Consider the following 21,549-nt stretch of genomic DNA (forward strand, 5'->3'; position numbering starts at 1 on the left):
TCGAACATTTCATCCCCAACTCGACGTAAGGTTCTCTCTGCTTTCGTATTTACCTTAACGCATGAGCCATCGAGTTCGTACATGATAAAATTCCTGGTCAAGGAATATGCTTCCGATATAATTTCATCATTTTCTTCAGCGATCGAAGGTGATACTCGTGATAATTCCATGCTTTGAGGAGAATAGCGAGTCAGAGCTTATTTCGAGATCAAAGCTACTTTGAAAATGAGGATCCTAGGATTTGCATAACTTTCATCTATATCGTACGATGCGTTTACGCGGTCCAGAATGACTTATGTCAATGAAAAATAACAAAAATGATCTCTCAAGCATTGATCATGGTTTTCTTTTTGAAAGATGTCGCGATGTCGGTATAATATTTTCTAAAACTCAAACTAGGACGAAATCATGAATGTGTAGGACTTATGATTAACATATATTGTGCGCAGACAACTTTGTTACAAGAACTATGATATTCCTGTACTTGCACGAATTACAAATGCGGTATTGTAAATTAGTATATACTACACAAAATCCGGAGTCTAAAAGTTTTTATTACAGTTGAGAAAAAGTACTCGATACGCTATATTTGAATCTAAAAATATTAATCCCCTTAAAACGTACTGGGTGTGGGGTTCGAACCCACGTGAACACCTGTTCATTGAAACTTAAGTCCAACGCCTTAACCGCTCGCTCAACCCAGTTCCATTGTAACGATATCTGAGAAACCTTTTAAATCAGGGTAGAAGTAACTATTTCCAAGTAAGTTTCATGAAGTCTCGATACGCTATACTTGACTCTGAAAATATAAATCCCCAGAAAACGTACTGGATGTGGGGTTCGAAGCCTAGACAAATAAGAGGATCGTGATTGAAAATAGATGGAGGATCACTGGATTAACGTTTATGGAAGACTCCGCAATGTAAAATTGGTATATACTGCACAAAATCCAGAGTGTAAGAGTCTTCAGGGCATCGGAATAGTGTAGTTTTCTATCTACTTTACAAAATTTCTACGATTTTTCTTGATGCGTTCCGGGATAAAATGTAATTTTTCGCGCTTTTTGTTTATTTTTAATAAAGTTAGTATCCATTATACAAAAACGTCGTGTAAAGGTAAAGTACGACTACAACTACAAGTTGAGATTTCAAAGTAAGTAAGTGGTTATGTTCGTAGACTAACCCCACTTCTACGTAACGATTTTTCAGTAAGTAGTTATGTTTCTAGGCTACTTTTACTTCTATTTAACGAGTTTTCATACTTCTGTTTAATACTGAAAATGTCATGAAGTTGAAGCGAACTGAAATCTTAAACACTTTAGTATTAGGTACATATACGCGAGAAGCTATACTTTAGTATTCTGATGGTTTGGGATAAAATGTAATTTTTCGTGCTTTTTTATTTTTTAATAAAATTAGTATTCATTTTACGGAAACGTCGTGTAAAGGTAAAGTACTTGTACATTTCGGAGTACTCAAGTATAAGTTCTGGTTAGCTAAATTTCGATGTCATACAAATACCACAAACTGTGCTACTTGTACTTCTTCAGAGTACTCAATTAGGTTTTTAGCTATATGCAACAAATACTTTCGAGTGTTTTTGATATTGGGCTGCTTCAACTCCATGATAATTATAGTATTAAGCAGAAATGAACCTACAATACGAACGTTTTACTTACTCTGAAATGACTACTTTTACGTTAATTTATAAAACTCAAGTAAAGCTCACGAAATCCATAGTGTAAACGTCTCTAATGCGCTGAAAAAGGCAGAAAAAGTACTCAATACGCTAAATTTGAATCTAAAAATATTAATTCTCGTAAAACGTAGTGGGTGTGGGATTCGAACCTACGCGAACACTTGTTCATTGAAACTTAAGTCCAACGCCAAAAAGCTATACTTTACAAAATTTTCGGAGTACTGACATTTTTTAGGTAAATTCTGTTACGCGCTTAGTTACTAACTCTGAAAGCAAGCAAAGTTTGTGGTATTTGATCAATATGGAAATTCGTGCACTTTGCGTTTAGTTTATGTTGAAAACATGAGTAATTTAGAACACTTGTTCATTGAAACTTAAGTCCAACGCCTTAACCGCCCCCTCAACCCAGTTCCGTTGCTACGATATCTGAGAAATCTATTAAATTAGGGTAGAAATAACTATTTCCAAGTAACTTTCACGAAGTCTCGTGGTACATTGCCGTAATGTCTTACAACTGTGTACCGAGTTTCAAGGTGGGGAGTCGATTATTAACATGGTAATTCCGTTTTAATGTTGACTACGCATAGGTACGTGCTGCGCTACCGAAAAACAGATTTACGCAAAGTCTGTAGCGAACTGCGTTAGTTTTAAAGGTTTTACATCATGAAATGTCTGACGAAGTTTGGTATGGTGTATTTTCATAATGTCCTACAACCGCGAGTTTTCAAGTTGTTCAATCATGAAATGCGTAACAAAATTTGACATAGTACATTGTCATAATGTCTTACAACTGCGTAAGTTTAGCATGCTAATTCTGTTATTAAAATTGAGTATGTATAGGTATATGCTATGTTTATGCAAAACAGATATGCGTAAAGTCGGCATTCGACTGCGTTAGTTTTAAAGGTGTTCCATAATTAGATGTGTGATGAAATTTAGCATGGTGCATTGCCATAATGTCCTACAACTACGTATCAAGTTTCGAGTTGGGATTCAATTAAACACTTGAGTATATTTGTTGCGTGTGAGGAAAACCTACTTAAATTTTTTTATGCATTTAATTTCCGACTCTGAAAGCAAACTTAGTTTGTGGTTTTTTGTACATCGAAATTGAAGCGAGGTGAATTTTTCGATTAGTTTCACTTTTCATTATACTTTACAAGATTCAGTATAGAAGTTTAATAGAAGTAGTTAGTTACGTAATTAAGTGTACTATCTTCCAAATCGGTATGGAACAACATCAAAACCATCAAAGCGATTCGCTACCTAAGCGCAGTTTGTGGACTTTCTACTATATTCGCTCCTAACATTATAGCAGCACCCGACGCAGCTTACATTATTACGTTATAAGACGCCGGCGGCGTTTCACTGTCGGTTTAATTACCCTTATTCTAGTGACATGAAAAGGACTGAATCGTATGAAATGTGGCCACTACAAGAATCGAGCGAAAGCGCTGTTTCACGCCGTCTTGCATCGGTCACGATTAGTTTTACTTTTCAACTAACTTGTTGTCGGTCGTTATATTCATTAGACTCGCTTTCATGCGGCTAATTTGTCCCTATCATTATAACGTCGGGGATCGCGTACCTGCGGCGAAGGTGTTCGTTTAATTATAGCGACGAGAACCAGGCCCCTGCGGCTAGTCCGTTGGCATTTTAGTGCTGAGTTAAATACCCTTATACTCGACATGCAAACATTATACAGGTAGTGGTTGTACTGCGAGCTGATAATAAGGCTTAAAATGTGGAGACCTCGGAGATCAAAACCGCGATCTGTCTGCACGAAAGAGGTTTGGTCGTTACGTATACTCGCGATGGGATCGAGCATTATCAACCTCTGAATCCGGCTGACGAATTCGTCATCTATTCGCCCACCGTAGTTGTTCCTAATCCCGACCTTCCGCTCGTATCGTACATACTACAAGCCAGTGATCGCTACATCAAACAAAACGGCCAGATCGAACGCAAGAACCCGGATCGCAGCGTCGGATGGCAGCAAAGCGGTGTACCTCGAAACATCAACCGATCTGGAGGATTTCAGCACGCGAATCGACGCAATAACGATCAACGATATCATTGATATGCTCTTTTTTCGAAATAAAATGAACTCGTACATATATACAATGCTATTTCAATGAGACTGAGTAAAGTGTTAGAAGATATGAAAAGGGTCGTATGAAATGCGGTGACTACAGGGATCGAGCCTACAACCTAGAGCAAGATAGTTGGCTGATTCCTCTGTGATGACGTTATGAAATCTAGTTCAACGATTAGTGTAGCGAGAATTCTTATTCTCAAAAAACAGCTTAGTACACATAATCATGATTATGTGGCAATGGGCGTCTTATAGGCGGATGGTGTGGCAATGGCCGCGGCTGATGACGTAGCAGATGATGTGGTAAGGGGTGTCCCATAGGTGCGGCAATGGGTGGATGATGTGGCAATGTAGGCGTGGCAATTAAGGCGACGTGGCCTTCTGGGATTGGCGGGGGTATATTTGATCAACCCTTACTACTGAGTTGGTGTGTTTGCACAGACTCGTGAAAAATTAGAGGGAACAATGGACACAACCCTCATTCCAACTTGGGGTGTCGCTTTTCCATCATATTCCTCACATCATCTATAATTACATATCAAGAAGACGTAGTTTTTAGAGGAGTAATCCTAGTTATTTCGAGTACTCGAGTAGGTTTGCCTACTTCCGCGGGTGATTGTGTTTTCATACTACTCAGCAAACAAAAACATCACAACTTGTTTTTTTTCTGGGGATATCTAGATCTCCTGAGTTTTGAAGGTTTTTGAAAATTGCACGCACATATTCAATGGCCATTTTGCGGCAGTCACTAAGTTTAATGTAATTAATTACATTCAGCTCAATTACAAATTACAATCTATCCAACTCTGATGGTGTCTATATCTTATAATTAATATATATCAAGTACAACAACAATTCTATTCAAATAGTAATAAATGTGATGATTCTTTTCGTGCCGGGCTTGAATTGATACAAGAGTATATCACATTTTGACGATGTGTGTTTACTGTCAGTCTGCTGGATCGGCTCACTTTCAATCGGACAATTCATTCCTGCCAAAGAAGTCCTACTTGGAAAAACATTGAATACCCCTATAAATGCTGCGGCCCGCGGCGTCGTCAAAACTGGAAAACTGGCCCGCGATCACATTTGAGTTTGAGACCTCTGGTATAGTGGTACACCCTTTAAAAATTAATCACACTTTCGGGTGTACGATACATCCGGATGAAGAGAACTCTTCTAGTCTACGAGTTTAACCTGCAGACAATCTTGTAATTACGTGGTACGAGATACTATGATCTACCGCCTTCAAGACATTTTTGGGCTTAACAGTGGACTATTATGGTGTTTTGATATAGTAGAAATACCACACTATTTCCAAACAGTGCCAACACTGTAGTTTGGAACTCGACAGGAAACAGCGGGCCGCGGGGCCGCGGGGCCGTAGGTTGCCGACCCTTACTCTATGGTATGGAGGACGATGCAACATCAACGAGGAAAATATAAAGGCAAACGAATATGAAAGTAGAACTATAATAATAATCAGGATTACAATCAGACATTTATGCCCTGATTTCAAAATAACAAAAGTTAAGACTGGTTGAACAAAAACCTCCCGCACAGAAATTTTCCAGTTTTCATTGTATGAAGGATAGGCTTTTATGTAGATACAGACTATAAAATAAATATAACGACTGATTTGAGTTTAACTGACACCATTCCAATTGCGAGGATTCAAAATAGTATTATGGTAAATTTTGATTGCCCAGATTGAATTAATCCGATCGTTTTCTTGCTTACAGTTAAAATTGAATAATTAGGATGAGTAGAAAGGCGATATAGAAATAAAGGAAAGTTCGATTGGAAACTGATTCCTCTAAAAACATCACATATGGATCAAATAAACATGCGCAATCGCAAACATAAGTTTATCGATCGAATTCATTAAGCACGAAAAAAAAATCCGTGCTTCGCGCCACCAGTGCATGACTGCACAAGTGCACAGTGCACACTGTACAGTAGGCTTATGACCAGAAAAATAAATTCAAAATTTTGCGTATCCTGTAGTCACAAACGATAAACTTTTATGCCCTGATTTCAAAATAACAAAAGTTAAGACTGGTTGAACAAAAACCTCCCGCACAGAAATTTTCCAGTTTTCATTGTATGAAGGATAGGCTTTTATGTAGATACAGACTATAAAATGAATATAACGACTGATTGGAGTTTAACTGACACCATTCCAATTGCGAGAATTCAAAATAGTATTATGGTAAATTTTGATTGCCCAGATTGATTTAATCCGATCGTTTTCTTGCTTACAGTTAAAATTGAATAATTAATGAATAATTAATAATTTCGATTTTAGATGCAGACTGTATATATCGTATAATTTCAATTTGTCGGACACAAAGCGAACTGGTTGTTTGTAAAGACGAGAGTAGAACAACTCAACATATTTTCAGTGGTCTAGAAAACTGATTAGAGGAATATGCTGAAAATTTTAAAATGTCATATCATATCCGAATCAGCATCTGGTGATACTGGGCCGTGGAATAGCGTTGTTATGAAACTGCAGAATGCAATGATGAGCAAGGGTTTGCATATATCACAATACATTGTTTGCCAACATATTGTTAACGATTTTTAAAGCATATATCAGAGTTCTTCAATCCAATCTCCTCAACAAACATAACTCCCAGCTACTAATTTGGTGATAATATGGTAAAAAACTACAAAAATTTGATTCAATCCACCAAGCCAGAATTTCGAATGAAAATATTAGAAAACCGAGGATGGGGGGTAGATTTTAGGTTTATATATGCGCTATGCCGCTCTTTCAGAGAAAATAGTAAACTACCAGTAATAAAATCTCATAAACTTCCATCTCTATGCAATATGAGATGGAGCTCAAGGGCTATAATCCCGTACTTCCAGGTCCCTAGATGGAGAGTAACTCTTGATATAATATGCTTATTCATCGAAAATGCGTGTCAGGAAGCCATGTATTCTAACCAGATGTCCATACATGGAATATACTGGAACCCGACCGATTATCAGTTATCCGATAATATCGAGACGATATCATACTTTGAAGTAATTATCGGTATCGGCCATTGAAAAATCATCGACAATTTTCGTGACGTCACAACATGGCGGTAGGAACTGAAAGTCAGAAAACTGTAACCTTTGACCGCTGGACTGAGACTATTGATATATTTCACATAGCTTACACTTACCAGGTGTGTAGAGGTAGTCATTATAGTTTATTACGTGTTCAAGTATAACAATGGCTGTTACGATGTTCAAATAAATGCCCCGAAGCTTTGAACATGTGCTTATGTATACCTAACTTATTTTGAATATCGGCAAATTGTATTGGGATTCTCGTTCAAGGTGTGAGATATCTGTTATAGAGAGATATCGCCCAAAAATCCAATATTGGTCGGGCTCTAGAATATACCAATTATTATGTGCTGCTCTTTGCGCTCAAATGTCATGCAGCGATAAAGTGCCTTCAAAATCCCATTGAGAGTCGGATATGTCCGTTGTAGATGTCCCTGGCACTAACATAATAACAGAAATGGAAGTCAAATTGATGGATGAACTTTGCCAGAAGTGTAAAAGGACATCTATATGACGATTAAATTTGTAGCAAAGAATACCTTTGAATCGTAGATTTTTTTCCATATTTGGCCCAGTGTCGAAAATTGAAGTTACTTTTTGCGAAATATTTTTTTCGATTTGAACAAAATGATTATAATTTTCCTAATTCATATAAAAATGTGCATTGATTCCTGCTACAGGCAAAAATTATTTTTTCAAGTCATAACCCTGCTGTACAGTTTCACAAGGAGTTTTTATGACATAATTGTTATCAACTTTGAAGCGTATTCGTATAGTAAGTCTTGTTTTCAATGTTACCTAGCTAATTCGCTTCGTTCCAATCGGACGACTAGAAAAAGGTTATCCACATTCAAGTTTCCCGCACAATGGTTCGTAGATCTCATGTTGCCCGTTGGCCGAAAAGGTTGGTCACCCCTGACATAGATAGAATAGGACATTATTTGCTAATTAGGCTACATTTCAGTTACATAGAGGAACAAAGAAGCAATATGCATATTCGCGATGCAGTCACAAGTTGATGCAATATTCTGAATTCTACCGTGATAATGTGACAGAGCAAATGTATCCTCTGGTTTTAAAATTGATGTAAATATAACCAAACGCTCCTTCCCACTTCAGAAAAATTAAAAATATTTGTAGTGTATCTTAGCTGCTTGGATCGAGCAAATGATTAGGGAAGACAGCAAGTCCTAGTAGCTTATTACTTGACTAAGTGCATGTAGACTGGACATATGCTATTTGAGTATTTCCTAAATTTCGTTTATGACCAATGTATATTAGTAGTGAGTGTTTGTGTGCTTGTAATCAATATAGTGTGTAATGAGAAAATTAGTAAGAGGCATCTCTGTATTATTAGCTGACTCATACGAAAGAGCAACACTTCGATTGTTTTAACTACATTTTAGTTATATAACATCGGATATATGTCGTGTTTCAATAATTCATACACATTAGGTTATTAAAGAGCCCATGCTATAAAAACTGATGAAATATGACGAAAAAATACAGAAAGGATATTTAGAAAGGCAATCTTTCATGCATAGTGGATGATTCGAGTTGTGCCACAATGAAACAATTTAGCAGGTAATCGTTAATCATATGTTTGCATCTGTTTAGTTCTCATATGATAGTCATTTAACCGTCACAGTGGCACATCATTTTCAAAGTTAATTGGTAATACTGTTGGATTCGGGTTTGAATTCGGAGTTGGCGTCGGTAGGTTTAAAGACGTCGGAGTCGGAGCCGGTGTCGCAGTCGGTACGTTTAAAGACTCAGGAGTCGGAGTCGGAGTCAAAATCGATCCATTGAAAATGTGTGGAGTCGGAGTCGGAGAGTCGGTAGTAAAATTTACCGAGTCAACAGCCCTGGTTAAATCCCCGAGCTTCGCCGCAAAAGACTGTGAACGACTCTAGGCGGTATAGCACGTTTATCTGTTAGAGCTCGTACGCAAGTGTTGAGCCAGCAAAAGACCCACTGTTCTCGGCTGAAGAATAGTGGGCTAGGGATCATGCTGTCATTTTTGATCCACATGTGCGCTTACATATGTGAGCTGATCATTTATCGACTATCCACAGACGTAAGAGTTATGAGCGTTAATATAACCTGAAACTCGTACTTGATTTTCTCTACGTAAGCAAAATCATTTTAATTCAACCAAATGGAACAGCACAAATGATGACTTTCGAGTTAATTTCGTTTGCTTATGGCTCATTATATGTTTTATACAATAAATAAAAAACATTAAAAGTGATACTTTATTGTGGATTATGAGAAAATGTGGTCGGTGCCTAACCCACAAATTTGACGTGGTACACTGTAAAAAATCTGGTAGATTTACTGGGAAATCTCTGTAAATTTTACAACGAATTACCAGTCACAGCCAATAACTATGCGTAGCTTGTAATTTGACATTTTGATATTGCTTTCACAACTACATTCATTGCAGTAAAGAATTTCTTAACTCGAAGACTTTTCGTGTGCCCCTTATCGAGAGTTAACGGCACAATAATAAGCATACAGAGAGAGATTCAAACGAAAACCAAAAAGGCAAAGTATGACGTAATAATACAATAATAAAAAATTAACGCTAGGCAAAGTCAGCTGTACCGGTAGTCATAACAAGAGACGAGAGAAAATAAAATTATGCTATAATACACGGAGGACAACACACAAACAAATAGCGGTATATATTAATGGGAAATTTTGAGATTATATAGAAACTCTTTCTGTCGACATAAATCCGGATTGGTCAATTTTATTATGGTTGACTCCAAGACAGACAGATGGAAGGCAGATCTGCATTTAGCAATCACAGAGAACATACTGTCATTGTAATGACTGGCACACACCGGGTAGTTCATTAAATGTTGACCAATTGCAGAGTTGAACGCTGAGACCTGGTTATAGGAAGCAGAGTCAACGGCTTCCTTACACCGACGAACAAGTGCAGATCGATCGATAGGCTTGTTCACTGACCTAATCGATTTAGGCACATGTTGGTTCACTCGTTCAGCCAACCGCAAAGATGTGCGACCCACATACCGACTATCACAGTGGCATTGGAATTTATATACAATATTACTTGTTTGTAAAGCAGGGAGCACATCCTTGCGAGTTTGAGGCATGAGCGGCCTAGTCATGAACACCACTCGGGTATTTAGCATAAAATAGCACGATTGCACTGATGACCGCACTGATGATGTTTGCCACCTAAAAATATTAAACGAGAAGAGATCTTTGCGGAGTTTGAAGTCCTTGTTGGCCAACTACGCCATCATAATGCGCAGGATGCCGACAAGTACTCAGCGTTGCGAGCTAAATTGAGTGACCTGGCTCATGCATATTGTGGAACACCAGTGGATGTTGGAGACTTTTTCATGTCCAATGAATGTTGGCGTGCAATTAAGTCTCTACGCTCCAACTCAAGTATCCATATCACGAAACCTGACAAAGGATCGGGAGTCGTTATTCTCAATAAGTGTGATTACATTTCAAAAATGAACAACTTGCTACAAGATGAGGACAAATTTAAATTTCTTGGCTCCGCCGAATCACATGACCAAACCGGTAGATTGGAGAAAAAGTTACAGAGAAGATTACTCGATTTAAAGAAAGAAGGTGCATTACCGAAAGAAGTGTACGAGATGGTGAGGCCATCTGGCTCACAAAGACCTCGCATGTATGGACTGCCGAAAGTTCATAACAGCAACGCACCGCTTCGCCCGATATTATCGATGGTCGGCTCTGCGCAACATTGTTTGGCCAAATGGCTGAATACGGTAATCGAACCTGTGCGTAAACTCTACTCTTCAAATTGCGTTATTGATTCATTCACCTTCGTTGACAACATCAGAAACTTTGATATAAATACCTCGAACTCATTCCTTAGCTCCTTCGATATCACCAGTCTCTTTACTAATGTCCCCTTGAGTGAAATATTCAATATCTGTGCCGATGCGCTGTATAATAATAGTTCATTACATCCACCTCCTTTTCCGCGTAATGTCTTCATTGAGCTACTTGAAACTGCCACCCGTTCGGTTGAATTTAGCTTCAACAACAACATGTATCTCCAAATAGATGGTTTGGCAATGGGGTCACCCCTTGGGCCTAGCTTGGCAAATATATTTGTTGGTTTCCAAGAAAGCAAACTTTTCTTAAATGTAATCAAACCGCGCATGTATGCTAGATATGTTGATGACACATTCGCAATTTTCGACAGTGAAGACGATTGCAATGTTTTCTTAGCCTCTCTAAACAATTTGCACGAGTCGCTAAACTTCACCATCGAAAAAGAGTCTGACGGCTCACTCGCCTTTCTCGACGTATTGGTGGAAAAGAGCAACCTCGGTTTCATTACTTCAGTATATAGGAAACCAACGTTTACCGGTCACTATATTCGCTGGGACTCATTTTGCCCTAAACAACGGAAATTAAATTTGATTTCGTCATTAGTTCACCGTGCGCTAATGATATGCTCTGATGTTCGGCTCGTGGCGGAAATTGATAAAATCAAATCCATGTTGATTGACAATGGATATCCAGACTACGTAATTGAATCTGCCATCACAAAGAAAATGTCGCAATTCAAACAGCCGCGAATTCATGGACCAGACAAATGCCCTGTATACATACATATCCCTTGGCTTGGGTCAGTGTCAGTCGGCTTTTCTAATCAAATCCGGTCATCAGTGCAATCGTGCTATTTTATGCTAAATACCCGAGTCGTGTTCATGACTAGGCCGCTCATGCCTCAAACTCGCAAGGATGTGCTCCCTGCTTTACAAACAAGTAATATTGTATATAAATTCCAATGCCACTGTGATAGTCGGTATGTGGGTCGCACATCTTTGCGGTTGGCTGAACGAGTGAACCAACATGTGCCTAAATCGATTAGGTCAGTGAACAAGCCTATCGATCGATCTGCACTTGTTCGTCGGTGTAAGGAAGCCGTTGACTCTGCTTCCTATAACCAGGTCTCAGCGTTCAACTCTGCAATTGGTCAACATTTAATGAACTACCCGGTGTGTGCCAGTCATTACAATGACAGTATGTTCTCTGTGATTGCTAAATGCAGATCTGCCTTCCATCTGTCTGTCTTGGAGTCAACCATAATAAAATTGACCAATCCGGATTTATGTCGACAGAAAGAGTTTCTATATAATCTCAAAATTTCCCATTAATATATACCGCTATTTGTTTGTGTGTTGTCCTCCGTGTATTATAGCATAATTTTATTTTCTCTCGTCTCTTGTTATGACTACCGGTACAGCTGACTTTGCCTAGCGTTAATTTTTTATTATTGTATTATTACGTCATACTTTGCCTTTTTGGTTTTCGTTTGAATCTCTCTCTGTATGCTTATTATTGTGCCGTTAACTCTCGATAAGGGGCACACGAAAAGTCTTCGAGTTAATAAATTCTATACTGCAATGAATGTAGTTGTGAAAGCAATACTCAAGTTTAGTACCGCCAACCATATTTTCAAACATTTTGATATGTAATATTACCTTAGTTTAGCTGTGAAGTCAAGTTACCAGAATTTTTTCGCAAAATTACTGACAGTTACTCGTAACTAGCGTTGGGACCCCGGGAAATCCCGATCCCGGGATCCCGGGATTTGAAGCAATCCCGATCCCGGGATTGGTCCCGATGAAATCCCGGGATTTGTGAACAGCATCTACCAAGGCTTATGTAGCGCCATATCTCTTATTTTGGTAATAAAGCAGTGTCACAAACTCGGCTGATTGTCTAGAACAGTGGCCTCAAACACGCGGCCGGCCAGGACATTTTTGCGGCCCCGTCGGCGTTTTGACTTTTCAAGCATTCTACGATATTAAACTCGAAAATTTCAGATTTCGGATTTGAGAACTTGAAATTTCATTCTGAAACCACTCCAAAAACCTGAATCGCTATCACACATCAAACGTCCACTAGCTGCTAAATTATAATGCGACAGCTTTTACGATGACACGATGCATTTGTCGTCTCGCATGGTTTCTAACTGTCTATATAACTCCTTTATGTCGCCAAATTATGCCAAGCACAACAATATTTTTGAAAAATATTGAAAAATATGACTTTTTCGTGGCAACCGTGAATATTACAATATTGTATTACATTTTCACAATGTGTATGGAATGCCAACCTGCAAGGTCCGACAAAAAAGGCGTACTGGGAAATACATATTATACCCCTATTTGATGCTGCTGCCCGCCGCGTCGTCAAAAACTACGAAATTGGCCCGCGATAAAATTGGAGTTTCGGACCCCTGATCTAAACGATGATACTCTTGATGCTCTTATGTTTTGCGTCAATTCAATATCACAAGGACTAAATGTTATTTGTGTAACTTGTATGTCTATTTTACTACTTTTCTAATCTCGGGGAGTCCCGGGATTGAGGAGCGAAAATCCCGGGATTTCAAATTTGATCCCGAAGTCCAAACCCTACTTCTAATTGAGTCAAATTTGTTTTGCATAGTTTTTGAAGACAGCCCAACAATTGCATAGGGTTGGCAGAAAAATTTGAAATTTTTTTTTTTTAATTCAAAATTTTCAAACTCTACGAAACCCGCGAATATTGGTTGGAATGAATTCAAATTTGGTGTGCGTCGTTTTTTAAGGCAACTTAACGATTTTATAACGTACCCAGCAAGATTCAGGAAAAAAGGTTATTTTTGAACAGCCCTATTGTGTAGCTTGTATGTGTATTTCAATACTTTTCCAATCCCGGGAAATCCCGGGATTGAGAAGCGAGAATCCCGGGAAAATCCCGATCCCGGGATTTCAAATTTGATCCCGAAGTCCCAACCCTACTCGTAACTGCAGTTTACCAGGCTATTGGGAAGATTGATTAGCTTCATAATCGCTGCAGCCAATATATACGTGGATATGAATGTTACTGATATATCATTCTCGTGGTGATTTGACTTGATTCAACTTCGTTTGCGAAAGTGGGGTCTGTCGTACGGAAATTGTTGGCCCTAGTACCAATTTCAGTATACTACATAGTAGGGTACAAGAAACAACTGACAATCGTAGCTAATGTGGTTACACCATAGCCATTATTTATATTATAAGGCTATGGCTATACGGCCGTTCTCGCTGGTTACATTCGCTGTTACGGATAGGGCTGATAAGTTAGAAAATCAGTTTAGGATGTATAATATTGTTCGGGAAACTAGAAATATCAGCACCGCATGCTCAGTTGACTATTTGCTAATGGCGGACAAGGCGACCTGTACTAGGTTACAATAGGTTACCGTTACACGTTACTGGTTTTCTGAGATTCGTGGTAAACAGCCAACGCACAACTGTGACATCACAAGCAGCGTCTCGTTAAGTAAGTACAGTAAGTAGTGAACAACACTTGGGATAAATATCAATTTATACGAAATTAGATGGAAAAGAAAGGAACTATATGTAGTGATAAATGTTTCTGTATGAAAGAGAAATAACCTAAGTCAAACATTATAACGTGGCCAGCAAATATTATTGGTGGCATGTCAGCGGATGAATACCACTTATTTCGAAATCGTTCGAGTGTCGTATCGTTGTCTGGCCATTATTGAGATTGGAGCAAAGGGTGGAGCGAAGCTTGTGCTTGAAGAAAGTGGACAGTTGGACACGATCGTGGAAGATTCCTAGAAACGCTGAATGGGATACGCATCGTAAAAGGTACAGTACTACATAGTATTTCTTACCGTGAATATCTGCGACTGTGCAATGTGCACACCACTTTGATTTCATGATTGAAATATTCCATTCTCCGCATTCTGTTCTATTTTGGGATATTAGTCGACCTATATAGTGACCTGTGACACCACATACTCCGCCGCGAAGGAGTTGAAACTGTTGGCTTGTTTATGTCATTTTCGGGCCATAGCATAGAGATGTTTTCATCCACTGCTGGATTTGTTTGGCACACATGTCACCTCAAATGAGGAACCTTTTGCTTCAATACATTAGATAAAGTAAGTCATGAATCTCCGCTATATCATGTACAAGGCGGAGCCTTCATTACACAATGTACCAGTACCGGTACTTCAAAACATGTTACCGTGTATTTTTGTTAGCCTATTTGTCTTAATAGTCTTTATAATGTCATGTCTAGGTTAGGAAATTTGCTGTATATAGCGACTTACTCATGAATTCTTTTTAGTGGAACTGCAAGATACTAGTTACACAGAAGGATTGAGGACGAGGAAAAGAAACAATTGGAAGTTTGGCCGGTGGTGGAATTAATTCACCTTTTCTTGCGACCACTCGTGTTACTGCATGTCTCCTAAAGATGAATTAGACCTCCAGCAGCAATACTTTTCCATCGATTACCACTTCATCGTGATATCATGAATGAATATACAGTTTGTTCCAATGTCGTTTTGGGAGTGTGAAGAAAATTTTGCGATATTTTAGCATCGGGTTGCTTTGCGATAGGTATGGATGTACGTGAATTCACAAGCTGGTATGTAATCCTGATTTAGGTAGTAGGTAGGCGGTCTCGGTCTCAAATGTACAGGAGAACATGTAGATTGGATATACCGGAGGGGACTGTAACATTACAGTCTGGCGTGTAAAGTGAGATTACCGGACGAGTGTAAGTTGAATTTGCATTGACTAACGGTAATGTTAGATTACCACGAAATGTCTGGCTACCGTGCTTCCAAACATTTCGAGGTAAATCGAGGTTTTTATTTTTTACAGTGTAGAGAAAACCGGAGTTCATTTTTTTACAAGTCAGTCAAAACGATTGCTGATCAAAATCAACAAAAATTGTGTTCTCCGGTAATATTGTTGATCAGTGTCATAATTCGTCTGATGTTTTATGCCTGATACATCTTTCCTGTCGTCAACCTGTTATTTACCCGAAGTCACAGCCGATACAGGTCTGGATCAGCAATTGCTCGGTTCTGGGAATGCCCAGCGAAATTAAACTTGCTTCCTCTGGTTTGTGAGAGCAGCGGTACAGCCACCGAGGGACATCATTTCAAAGAATAACTTTAGTCACATTCAAGTATCCATTCTTTAGTTTATACGTGTCATTGACCAGGAAACTATTCGTAATTCCGAGGATAGATTGAGATTATAGATTGGGATTATCCCGCGCATGGACTGAATGGCTAATTTCCGATTTTATGCGATGACTTGTAATAGGTGCCATGTTGATATTACAGAAATTTTGACGCGAGCTGTTGGAGCAGAATTCTCAGCTGCAATCATAGCGAAATGTAAAAATCTCGATGACTACTCCTGTGATGTTACATACAGTTATACACATGAAAACCAAGGCAAAAACGGCAGCAAATTTTCAATCGCAAAGGAAAGCCCGACGACAGTTTCAGCCAATTTGAATATAACGAACATTGAAGCGCAGGTGCGTTATAATTTCACGAAAACATCGAATGTATTTCATCAGACCGTCATGTACTTCACTATCATCCCACCGAGTGACAAAGAAGTCAAGTTGACGCTGAAAACAAATATTTTGTGCAGGGGTACTTTGGCTACAGTAAACTTTATTGGTAAGTAACTTTTAACTGTTCTAAACATACATCTGTCTTGCACTTATCTGTATTGCTTCAATGGGATAGTGTTTCAGGCAAATACCATTCCAATAATCATATTGTGAAAATCTGTATGATTCTCACTTAACTGTGTATAATTTACCTCCACGAAAACAGGTGATTTGAGCCATCACACGACTTGCATCAAATATCGTAGTGAATATTAAACTATTCAGGCCATAACTCAAATCCGAGTTTGAATGGCATCTCACGACCCAAGTCATTCGCATCAATAAGGATAGATTGTGAAACCAGTTGTTCGCAACGCATGTAGTAGTATAGATCGGTGACACCATGCCGGTGGTTCAAATGATGATGCGAAAACCGTTATTGGTGAAGTGACCCTTTCAGCTCTAGGGTCTAGCCCGCGGGCTCAATGTTGCCCACGAGAAGTTTTTGCGTGGCCTGCAATGTATTCTAGAAATCAGTTATATTGAAAAATAAATAACCGTGGTAATTTATTATCAACTTACCAGGCTAACAAAGAATTTGCTTAGCCTGATCAAGAAATTTGGGATGTTCATGACTAAATTATCGCTTCCTACAATGGGCCAGGACCAGGTGGGCAACCTGCGACCTACGGACCATATGTAGCCCGCCAGAAGGTTTTGAGTATCCCGCGAGCTAATTTCCCATCATATTATCAAAATTTTGTTATATAATCGAAATTGAATTGCTCAGATTGTGAGCTTGCAAAGCCAACCAGAAATATTATTAGTCTGGCTGCGACACTTGGGATGTTGATGATGAAAATATCAGTTTCGACGCATTGTCAGATCCAGGGTCCATGCAGTCACATTTTCGTGACAAATGTACATAATTTTTAAATTTTTCTTCACGCTTCGCGTGTTTAATTGTCAGAGGATTTCTTTCTTTGTGGCCTACCCCACGTGAAACTAAGAAAAACTGCTGATTTAGCCGATAGAGTCTAACTATATTCGTAACTACAAGAGAAAGTATTTTCGCGTTTGCGGTCGCCGAAATGTAGGCACAAAATGATTGTCGTATATTAGCGGAAAGCTTCGATATCGATATGTCCCGATGCCGAATAGTCTTGTCTTTGCACACTGAGCCCAGTGGGTGGTATACAGTCGACCCGCAATATACCCAAGTAATAATAATATTACCTTTGAAAATTTTACGCGCCTGGCGCAGCTAGGGGCAGCGCACTCGCTCGTCAATTTCAGTTGGCCCTTGAGCTGAAAAGGTTGGCCACCCCTGGTCTATTTGGATTACTAATTTACCCGAAGGTTATCTATATAAATCTAGAGTATGTCAGCTGTCAGTAACATCGGATGCAGCAACGATAAGACAGGTGCCGCCGTAACGGCTTGTGACGACATAATGAGCACTTGCCAATTGTCGAAACATCATAGCTGCACTAGAACGCTCTTTACCAATACTCCGTGCCATTGCTGTGTACAGCATTAAAATTCTGAAGCGGCGTTTTAACGCTGGCACTGTACGAGACATGGGGTGATTACTTCACGAATGTAATCGATTGCGATTACGATTACTTGTGAATACCGCGATTACGATTACGATGACGATTACAGCAAAATCAGGAAGTAGTCGAATACGATTACGATTACATTTTAAAAGTAATCACGATTACTCACGATTACATTTGTTTTGCTTCTTATAACTAATATATTGGAAGAGATATTGGAGATATTGTAAGACAATATGAGGCTTTGGTGAAAATAAGGTCTAATGATATAACAGCTTTCGTTATAAATCATACGTTATTCGCTTGTTACGTCATAATCCACCCATTGCCCAATTCTATGCGGGACTATTCGTCGCACCCAACGATTTGCATTCTTGCCAGGTCCGTAACTGCCACACCCCAAACTCACCAATAGAACCGGGAGCGAGCTCTTAGCAAACTCAAAAGTATTTCGTAAATCAACATAATTTATTATAGAGTCTTTTCAAGACAGTTATCTAACTTGAAAATTTTCTTCGAGCTCCGGGATTTAATGTCACTAAATAGCTTGATTTTGAAATGCATACCTCTCCCCTTCAAGAAAAAAGCATGCATAGTTTATAGGAATATGCATTTCGGTGGCAGTCATTACCCCGCCACGACACACCAAAAGACGTATGCAATTTCGGCCAAGATGCAACTCCACAAAGTGTGCTACCAAAGAATGACTTGGCCAAAACTTTGAGTATGTGTCCATTGTCAGTAGCCGCACTCTGTGGGCGTGATGAATAGTCCGGTCCTTCATATCTGAGCCCCAACAATGCAAATGTTAGCTGGGGAACTCACAGAAGAATGAAGAAATGACAATTTTTGTGTGCGTCTCACGAAAGGTTTTCTTTTAGTCTGCTACGTTTGGGCGACTACAGTATCTTCTGATTATATAAAAAGCGGAAGGTCACGAATTAACAACATACAAAAAGTAATTAAAACAACATACCAGATGCTATAATTATGAATTACGTGCCCCCCCCAGCTCTACCGGTAAATTTGAATTAATATCGATATATTACAATTACCAATACTATGACGAAATTCAGTCATCAACTTGAAAACTGACCACCATGGGGCCCCGATAACAAGGGTTGTAATGTCTCGAGTCCCGATAATTTGGTGACTATACTTGACTCGAGTCAGGTCGAGTCATGCTTAAATTGACTCGACCTGAGTCGATTTTGTATTGACTCGACTTGCAGTCGAGTCATTTTGCATGACTCGATACTAGAATGGCCAAGACATAGGGGAGATGTGGTACCGATGGATCACTGGGACCGAAAATACTTTGAAAATTCTCTATGATAATTCCATGATTACACTCCGTGAACTTGTCTACAATTGCATGCTGGCAACATCTTTCCTCACATACAAAAAAATTCGACGTGCGCGAACTATGGGGTCTCTGACAGATGTTTTTTGTTTTGGGGGGCGTAAACTAAATTTAGATCGACATAGGCCTATACATTTTTCTTTGTAACCTTCAACACGAACAAACCAGCAATCATTTTTATTGTGAAGTCTAGGGCTTGTATCAGGCTACATAATGGAACCTATTATTTTTTCAGTTCTTTCCTTGAGTGGAATTTTTTTCGATTCATGTACAAAATTTTATAGGGTGGGGACCGATGATACAATAGCCAAATCAAGCAGAATAATCAAGCATACTAATCATGAAACAAATGAAACATGACTACGTACAGAAAATCTTTATGTAATAATTGAATATGATGTTTTATCGCTATAACGAGGTCTTTGGAAGTCATACTGTCGATTTTCGGGCAAAATGTATGTACCCTCAAACTTATAAGTCCGAGCCTAAATCGAAACGTGATTTTATGACAACAATTGAGTCAATATTTAATCTATTTTTTGACGGTTGCGACCGAAAATTCTTCTTTGGCTTGCTGTAGCTTAGATTATAATACTGAGCAAGAAAAGTTGTCACATCTGAGTTTTTTAGGGTATATGTGTCATAGGTCCCCGGGTCGTGTGCCATTGGACCCACCGGGTGGGGACCGATGACACGATCGAGCAACAAATTTTAAACGTCCATAAATATTTTTTGAAATGACGGATATTCATGTAAATGTGCGCGATAGGAAGAGCTTGTATCAAAGTGCTGAGCCAGAAAAAGATCTGCTGTTTTCGGCTGAACATTTTGGGGCCAGCGAACATTTTCCGATTTTTGATCCATCGGTACCACTTCTCCCCTACATTTCCATTCCAATAGTTAAGTTTAATTTTTGTATTTCGTCTATCAGTTAATTATTTGTATTTCGTCTATCAGTCCTGGTACATGGAAATAGGGCCGTAAATTGTGAAAACTGATGAAAGTTACTATGATATGAATACGAGCCATTCGATATCCATCGAGCAGAGTTGAAAAAGTGGGTTGAACCGGATGACCCTGAAAACGGATCTGTGAACATAACGACTTGGACTCGTAAGTAGTGTAGTAGATCGCACTACCGGTGGCAGGGGTTCTTATGGGCCCGCTCGCACGGTGCCTCGAAACTCGTGTTGGCACGGTGACCCTTTTGACCCCCCTTCCGCTCGCACGGTGCCATTGTGTCTTATGGGATCTCTCACACGGTAACCCTTTTCGGTATAGCGATCTCTCGCACGGTGTCTCGAAACTCGTGTTGACACGGTAACCCTTTTCGGTATAGGGATCTCTCACACGGTGCCTCGAAAACTCGTGTTGGTGAGTCGTACTTTCGAGTATAGGCATCTCTCGCATGGTGTGGAATATGTATCAGGTATGGTAAATAGTCATGTGATTGGATCTTAGTTAATGTGTATATTCCAAATTACGGTGAGTGCGATAATGATATATCGTTATTCTTATGGGCGCGGCGATGATTCGTACTTTCGGGTATAGACTGCGGGCGGCGTGTCGTACTTTTAGCAAAAAAGGGTGTGACATAGTTTGCAAAATCTAGGAATCACTTGCATGGTGTTACTTTAGTAATTAGTTTAATACAGAGTCGGCGTAGACGGTGATTCGAATACCAACAATATCCGTGTTCACAAACTGACGACGATTCGAATACCAACAATAACCGCGTTCACAAACTAACACTCCAAAAAGGTGCGAAATATTGGTAAAATCCCGCGATCGCTCACAAGATAATACCTAAGACATAACCATCGCTCGCGACTCGCTGTTACATACATGCCGATCGTTGACAATGTAATATTTTGGTAATAAGTTTGTCACATAACCGGCGTAGACGGTGATACCAACAATAGCCGCGTTCACAAACTAACACTTCAAAAAGGTGTGAAATAGGTTGCAAATCCCACGATCACTCACGAGATAACACCTAAGACATAGCCATCCCTCGCAACTTGTTGTTACATACATTCCAATCGCCACAATGTAATATTTTGATAATCGGTATGTCACAGGAACTAGATTTCACTGGTAAAATTTAATAAGTAACGAATAACAGAACCGTCGCAGACGATGATTCGAATACCGACAAATTCTCACTTATTTCTGATCCCACCCTAATCCTTTGCGAAGCTGACGCTTATTCGAAAAGGTGTGAAATAATTGTAAAACCCTACGTCGCTGACAGGATAATGCATCAGACATAGCGATCTAGTTATAGCACGGGTCGGAATCCATTCGGGTTC

At 39.3% G+C, this 21,549-nt stretch overlaps 1 protein-coding gene across 9 annotated transcripts in view; it reads left to right on the forward strand.

Moving 5' to 3' along the window:
- LOC145449993 (uncharacterized) overlaps positions 1 to 21,549 on the forward strand; it is a 174,861-nt gene that overhangs the window by 85,664 nt on the left and 67,648 nt on the right. For 2 of the 9 annotated variants that reach the window (XM_080328429.1, XM_080328431.1), the window contains exon 1: positions 15,592 to 16,382. The exons of 1 other annotated variant lie outside the window; for it this stretch is intronic. In XM_080328429.1, coding sequence (XP_080184555.1) covers positions 15,977 to 16,382 — 406 coding nt within the window. In that variant the 5' untranslated portion in view covers positions 15,592 to 15,976. Of the gene's footprint in view, positions 1 to 15,590; positions 16,383 to 21,549 lie in introns of those variants that run through there. 6 more of the 9 variants (XM_080328434.1, XM_080328436.1, XM_080328435.1 and 3 more) reach the window with 4 other exon arrangements.

This window comes from Botryllus schlosseri, chromosome 11, assembly GCF_051294905.1.
Source record: "Botryllus schlosseri isolate E-star chromosome 11, Bs_hap1, whole genome shotgun sequence".
In the NCBI taxonomy this organism is placed as follows: Eukaryota; Metazoa; Chordata; class Ascidiacea; order Stolidobranchia; family Styelidae; genus Botryllus; species Botryllus schlosseri.